Source organism: Diospyros lotus, chromosome 2 (assembly GCF_014633365.1).
Source record: "Diospyros lotus cultivar Yz01 chromosome 2, ASM1463336v1, whole genome shotgun sequence".
NCBI lineage: Eukaryota > Viridiplantae > Streptophyta > Magnoliopsida > Ericales > Ebenaceae > Diospyros > Diospyros lotus.
Window position 1 is genome coordinate 19,201,891 of NC_068339.1, and position 7,917 is coordinate 19,209,807.

General features: G+C 35.5%; 1 protein-coding gene across 2 annotated transcripts in view; it reads right to left on the reverse strand.

Moving 5' to 3' along the window:
* The window catches only part of LOC127795408 (probable pre-mRNA-splicing factor ATP-dependent RNA helicase DEAH9), a 90,436-nt gene extending 82,840 nt beyond the window's left edge, over positions 1-7,596 (reverse strand). The window contains exons 1-3 of one of the 2 annotated variants that reach the window (XR_008021791.1): positions 7,383-7,596; positions 7,131-7,275; positions 6,642-6,716 (exon numbers count right to left, since the gene is read on the reverse strand). Coding sequence is in view for 1 of the 2 variants with exons in the window: in XM_052327065.1 (XP_052183025.1) it covers positions 6,642-6,716; positions 7,131-7,275; positions 7,383-7,489 (327 nt within the window). In the remaining variant the exon portion in view is untranslated. The remainder of the gene's footprint in view (positions 1-6,641; positions 6,717-7,130; positions 7,276-7,382) is intronic. The other variant, XM_052327065.1, reaches the window with a different exon arrangement.
* Positions 7,597-7,917: the final 321 nt, after the last annotated feature.

Genomic DNA, 7,917 nt, shown 5'->3' on the forward strand with positions numbered 1-7,917 from the left:
GTCTTTTTAAGGATGTAGAGGCCCGAACATGCTTCAGCATTGCCAATTGTCCTCCCCGAACTCTGATCCTAAAATTCACACAAATTTTGTGAGAATTTAACCACACAATTACAATCAGTAGATAACTTGCTCACTGATATTAAGTTGCAGTCTAAATTTGGCACCAAGAGAACTGATTTTAGGGTTAAATCATCTGAAATTACCACCATTCCAATTCCAGCTACCTTTGATAGTGAACCATCAGCAATCCTTGCCACCCAATCTTGCTTGCAGGGTTGAAAATTAGTTAGTATATTAGATTCTCCAGGTCATGATCAGTCATGTGATCAAAAGCCCCTAAATCAACAATCATACAGCAAAAAACTCACTTTTGGCAGTTAAAACATGAGATGATTTACCTTTAAGGGCTACAGAACTGGATGCCAAGTTAGAGGGCTGAGAAAATTGGGTCTTTTCAAACATAGTTTGAAGCCATTCCATCTGTTCCTTGCTTAACAGATTAGGTGATGAAGCTAATGAGGCTGTTGTGGTTTCCTCCGTGGAAGCTAAAGCACCTCTACTCTTCCTTTCATGAGTTGGCTTCCAATCAGGTGGCTTACCATGAATTTCCCAACAAGTATCCTTAGTGTGTCTTGTCTTATGACAGTGATCATACCAAGGTCTTCCCTTCTTTTGTTTAAAGGCAGTTTGATGGCTTCCTCGGGTGATTAGGGCTGATTGCTCCAAGGTCGAACTTGTAGGCTTGAGCATAATCTTCATCCGACTCTCTTCCCTTCGGACTTCAGCAAAGGCCTCTCTAAGACTTGGCAAGGGCTTTGTTCCAAGAATTCTCCCACGTACAGCATCTAGGTTTTTATTCAAACCGATGAGAAATTTATACAGCCTATTCTTTTCCACAATACTCTTGTATTTTGTTGAATCCTCTGTGCACTTCCATTGGATAGTATCATACTTATCCAATTGAAACCAATACTTGTTTAAGGAATTAAAGTATTGTGTGACATGGGAATCACCTTGCCTTAGGTCATCAAGCACGCTTTCTATGTCAAATAACTCCAAAGTATTTTCGATATGGGAATAGGCTTCCTTAGCAGCCTCCCAAATTTCTTGTGCGGTATCATAAAGAAGGAAATTCTCACCTATTTCATTCGTTATAGAATTGATGAGCCAAGACATCACCATGTTATTTTCTATCTTCCAACCTCTATATCTTGGTTCCTCTTCTCCTGGTTTGGCTATGGCTCCGATCAAGTAGTCATCTTTGCCCTTGCCGCATATGAACATCAACACTGATTGTGACCATTAGAGATAATTCTGACCGCTAAGCTTGTGTCTCGTAATAGCAATCATGCTGTTATTATCCATGGTTACAGGATTGTTGCTTGGTGCGGGAATAATCTAGGTAGACTTACTGCCACTGCTGGCCATTGTAGAAGAATTCTGGTACTATCAGGTAAAAGGAAGAAAGGAGATTAAGAGGTGGTTGGTCGCTGCAGCAACTGGCTGCTTAGGGTTTGATAACAGGAGGAAATAATTCCTGCTGTGATACCATGAAGAAATCGAGTAATAGAATTCCATTATAATCTTCACATCACACAGGAAATAAATATACAGCAGAATGGAAGACACCTATCTTAGGTAGAAGTCTATCCTATATACAACATATCTTAAGCTATTTAAACTACAAATTATCTAGCTCTAAAAAATAGGAATTAAACAGAAAACTAGATGAGATAAATAGTATTATCTTCTTCTAAAAAATTCGGCTTCTTATCCATGAACGTTGCACAGCTTCTGATTACCCTTATCCTTGCTTCAAAGCTGCCTAATATCTCGCCTAATGACTTCCGAACCTCCTTGATTTCCACAATCAATATAAATTTCTCCTGCCTTTCTTCTCTCTTCTCTCTCTCTCTAACTCTCATTTTCCCCCTCACTTCTCTCTGTTCTTCCCCCTTAATCCTAATTCTTCTCAATTCAAGGAGAATTCTCCCTATCAGAATTCAATTCTGACCCTTCCCTCGATTTGAAATATCATAACCAAATAGGTACAACAGCTAAAGCTATAACTGATTAGTACAATAAGCTTATCCACCGCAACAATTACAATAGTACTTCCATTACAATAATACCCTCAAGGTCGTGACATCATCTTTACTTAAGATCTAGATTCTTACAGGATCAAATTATGCATTCAGTCCTACCAAAAAATCATATGTGTGATCCTTTTCAATGAATGCCTTCAACAATGTAGCATCCTTACTATCCTTAATCTTTATCAACCCAGTATTGATCCATTTCCTACCATAGCCCCTTTAGTAGGTTTACATACTCGGTGACAATCTTTTCTCCTTACTTTGTTGACATAGTTTTGATCTGCAACTCATGGATCTGGGCTGCATCCTTAACTTTGGAATAAGTTTGCCGGATTGACTCCCAGACCTCCCCTGCAATTGGTAGGAACGAACATGCACATGTCACTCATTTCTGGTGACATAGAACTCCAAAGCCAAGCCATAATCATCAAATCCTACTCATCCCATGAGACAAAACTGGGATCTCTTTCCTCAAGACCAATTGCGATGACATGGTTGAGTTTGCCTTTGCCTTTTAAGATGGTTTGATCAGTTGTGACCATTTTAGATAATTCTTCCCAGTAAGCCGATATGCAACACTGATTTGCTGCAATTCGCCGAAGACTGGGTTGGCCGGTACTTCTCTGGTGCAGTAAGGATCAACTTCGGCAGAAGTGCTTAACATCTTTTCGATTTCTAAAAAATTTAGGGCAACTAGTGATAGGGTGATGTCATGATGAAGACCAGAAAACTAAACAGCAATGAAGGCTAGAGGTTAGGAGGATAATCGGCAATGAAGGCCGGAGAAGGGTTGCCCACGAAGAGTTCGCTAAAGCTCTGATACCATGTTAGAAATAAGGAGAAGGCTTAATAATTTTATTCATTCTGTCCAGAATTGTATATATACAGAAACTTGGCTAATCTATCATAGGAAACTCTCAATTTAGGAATTTCTTCTAATGGAGACAATCTCTAATGGATTACCTACCAAATTTGTACGCCTAACCTTCTAATTATGTATTAGGAAATAATTCAAAAAAGATAGCTTGATTGACAGCCCTTAAAATCTGCAATCACTGATTGACAGCCCCTAAAATATGCAATCACTCTTTATGAACTCCAACACCTTCATCTAAAGTGATTAAATATCAAGGAAGAACCCATAGACTTGGAAAATCTAGTTAAGCATTCTTCTACTGCCAGTTAACCAATATAAAGTGATAAAATTTATGCACAATAAGGATTTCTTCAAATATAAAGTGGTTGCAGAATTTAAACCTTACAACAACAGCTATAAAAGAGAAATGTTAGTCATTTACACCTTCTGGCCCTGAGAATATATAATCACTCCTATTTTCCCAATCAACATGGATTTTTTATTGTTGATAGGTCTAGATTATGAATTTATGATATCCTAATAAGGATAATTACCAAACTTTAGTTACGTGTATGGTCAAGTCCTGAAAAGTGGGAAGAGAAATCAATAATTAATACATCAAAAGCGTATTAATTATTTAAATTCAAACGGTGTTGTAGAGTTGATACAAAATTGAAAGTTCCAATGTAAAATTGATAAGTTTGTTGTAGAATTTATACACTAGCCAAAATTTGGTAATTCAACCCTTTATAAAAAATTGAAACATCTAGTGAAGAGAAGGCAAGCCTTGGTAGCAACAATAAAGTTGTTCCTTTGTAACTAGAAGGTCACAGGTTTAAGTTCTAGAAATGGCCTCTTTGCAAAGACTAAGGTTACGGACAAAAAAGACACTCCCCCAACACTCACAAAATGGGGAGCCTCATGCACTAGGGACATCCTTTAAAAATATGCAGTGAACAATTGATATTTATCAATGTATATATATATATATATAATAAACAATGGACATTAATGATAGTCCAAAGGAACAATCAGAGGTTGTTCAGTTGTGCAAAACAAGCCATGTGTTTTCTTGGACTAAAAAATATGTTCAAATGATAAAATTTTCCAACTAGAAAACATAAAACTCCTTTTGTTTTTTAAATTTATACTAACTGTTAGAAAACATCTTTAGGATGTTTACCACTATTTTCTTCACAAAAATAGAGAATTTTCCTCCTGTTTTTCAAATATCATGTTTTCAAAATAAAAACAGAAGCTTTCAGCCCAATCAAAATCAATATTAATTGTATTTTTATTAATGTCAATATAAATAATAAAAATATTTATTTTTAAAAAATTACTAACAGTAAATAATATTATGATATATAAAACCAACAATGTTAATAAGTAAAATGATTAAAGGGTGTTGCTAGTTCAAAAGTCTCCCTACTTTACGATGGTTAGGGAAGAATCAATATTTATACAGCCTTAACCTAAAGAATAAAATCAATTAATAATAAATAATTTATTATAATATAAATATTATAATGTTAACCAGCTTTGTTGCATAGCACAGAATATTAGGTAGTAAAACAGCAACATGTGCAAAAATAAGATGGATGTATAGCTATACAAGAAAAGATGAAATTAAAAATGAGGTTATTTGTAATAAGGTCAAAATGGTTCCGAATGAAGACAAGATGCATAAAACACAATTAAGATAGTTTGCTAATGTGAGAAGAAGACCAATAGAAGGTCCTGTGAAAAAAAAGGTAGAGAGAGAGACCAAGAGAAACTTGGTGGGAGACACTTAGGTACAATATGAGTTATAAGAGTCTTACAAAAGATAAAGGCATAGATAAAAATGACTAACAAGCTATAATTCATATAATTAACCCCACATAATGGGATAAAGGTTTGGAATGTTGTTGTCGTGGTATTATAATTTAAATTGACTAATATCGATAATGTTATAATATTATAACATTAATAATGTCAAAACACTAATATTATAAAAAATATTAATATTAATATTATAAAATTTCTAAAAGAGTAAAAATGAATTAAAATTTATAACTGGTACCATTAATGATTACCATTAGCATTATGAAAATATCATAAATATTGTGTTGGTAATATTAGGATAAATGACCAAAAAGATGCCAAAGTTTGGCGTGGTTAACAGATTTATTCTAAACTCTAAACTTTATCAATTAACCACCAGAACTTTAATTATTGTCTCAATTGTGTTCTACCATTAAAATGCTGACTTCACAACGCATGATTGATAAGCATGACGCCACCCACATGGAATGTGTGATTGATAATATTGTGTGTGATTACATTTCCATGACATGCCTTACTGAGATTGTATTGGAATGCATTGCATTTTACATTGTAGACCATGCAAGGGATGAGGAGGAAGACCAACTTGGAGGTAGATGAGAGAGGAAGATTAGCCCTGCACTACATATGTATTTTTGAAACATATCACTACATGTAAAATGCTTACATGTTGAAGTATTGAGATAACCGTGATGATATAAAACGATGGTGAAGTTATGCATTGATCATGTATGGAGGTGCTTATGCAATTTCTTATGATTAAGCTCGATTAGAGACTGAAATACAATGTATCTAAGGCAAGCAGGGTGGGACCAATAGACTATGGGCATAACAGTTTACAGAAAACAAAAAATAGGAAAGATTGGGACTGGGATGGTCGACTCTTGACGTTGACTGCCACTTGAAGGATTGACTGTGAGGAAGGGGGAGTTGACTATGGGGAAGGGATAGTTGATTGTGGGCTAACTATCCACAGATGAGTAGCTAAGGAAAGGTAGTCAACTGGCCACATCCCACATAAACTAATTACCCTAAGCTATTGAAAATGAGAAGAAATTCACTTCCAAGGTGGAGGTTATTACACATTGAATAAGAACTCTTCACACTGTAATAAGTTATAGAGAGAGTCCCTCGGATATTGTGACTTAGGTTGGCCTGTGTGACATGACAGGTAACGACCATGCTAGGACATGCCAAGGTGAGGCATCAGAATGGCATACCCTGTGATGGAGATGGGGCAGCTCAAATATAACATTAATAAAAATCATAAATATTAAATTGATAATGATATAAATATAGTATTAGTTTTACAATAATAATGATATAATTATTAATATTTTAATGTTACAATAGTATTATTAATAATAAGATTTTGCATTATATAACATTTGAACACAACTATTTTGAACAATTTTCCAATTTCCAAGATAAGAAAATAGTTCTCCATGCCTAACAATCAAACGCATTTTCCAAATTTTTTAAGGAAAAGGAAAAACTGGAAATTAAGGACAAAATTGGAGAAGCCAAACTGAAATTGGGATGGAAAACTGGAAAATGTTTTCCATAACTAAACAGACAACAAAGGCCAAACGGTTGGTCAAATTTCAAGTTCTCCATTAACTACAGATAGCCTAATGAGAACACTCTATTGAGAGATGAGTTCATCTCACCAATCTCATCCTTGAATATGTAATTGAAGAAAGAACTGTTTGATCAAATAACTGTATGTACTAATGCACATAGACTTGCTTGCATCTTTTCTTTAGATTGATATATCCCAAATCACTAAAACACTGATGCAAAAATAAAAATCAACAAAGAAGAAAACAATTATAGGAAGAGAACTTGGGCTAAGATATAACCTGCACAGCTAGTCGTCTTGGTTGAGTGCAAGCAATAACACGCCCTCCATCAGCCCAACCCGCTTCTTTGAGGTACTGCAATTTCAGAGGACAAGGAATCAACGTCAGCAGAATTTGTTTCTTTAACTTATTTCCAAAACTCCCAGTTAGTATAAAGTAAAAAGGTTCATCCCAAAATCAACCGATATATATATATACATACATATTTTATTTCTTCAATCATTATGGTTTCCGTTAAATCATTACGTGAGTATAGCCAAGTGATAATTTATAAGTCCAAAATCCATAGATATCAAAACATTGCACCCGTGTATTGGAGGAAGCATGATAGAATTCATTTCAAATATTATGCAAAACAAAATTAAGTATCCCAATTGCCAAAGGCAGACCAAAGACACCACTCACAGAAACTCCTTTAGAACCACATAAATGTCTGCCCAAAAATACCTAAAAAATCTACACAAACAGAACCCGGCAGACAGACAGAACCTGAGGAATTTGGGTGGTTTTTCCACTTCCCGTTTCACCAACGATGATCGTAGTGGCGTGAGTCTCAACCAGATAGAGAATGGCCGTCCGGTACTTGAACACTGGGAGTCTCTGCCTCTGCTTCTCTATGGTAACATAGCCGTATCTGCGAAGCCAGTACAGAAATACCCAAAGTTACATCATCCATAGGCACAGAGAAGCCCAAACTTGGACAAAATGAACGACGCAAGGCTGAATAAGGCAAACGAGTACCCCGACGAGGCGGTGGAGGAGCGAGAGGCGGAGTAGAGAAGAATGCCGCCTTCGTCGTCATCGAGGAGAGGAGGCCTCTGGGTGCCTGGTTTCCAGAACTGGGCCATGCTTGGTTGATCACAGAACCAGAGAGAACTAAAAGAAGGAAGTGGAGAGCGAGAATTTCACAAACCTCATTTCGGGTAGGAGCAGAAAGAAGTCCAGGAGGAACTCGGGCTATGAATTCCAATATCGGTTATAATTTAAAAAAAAAAATTAATTACAAGAAATTAATAGATTTTGAAAATGAGGGGGTTTGTGAGTTGCGGAGTTTGGGAATCGATCAACTTAAGCTGATTCAATTTTCTTGTTATTTTGTTAAACTCGATAAACATCAAGTTAATTATATGAGTTAAATCATTAAGTTTGAAAATTTAATAATATTGCCTAATTTCTATAAATATTAATATTAAGGCCAGCCTAGTTTATATGACTTTAGGAATCGTACTTGCATATATAAAATGAAATTAATCAATGTTAAAATACTTTCAGTAAG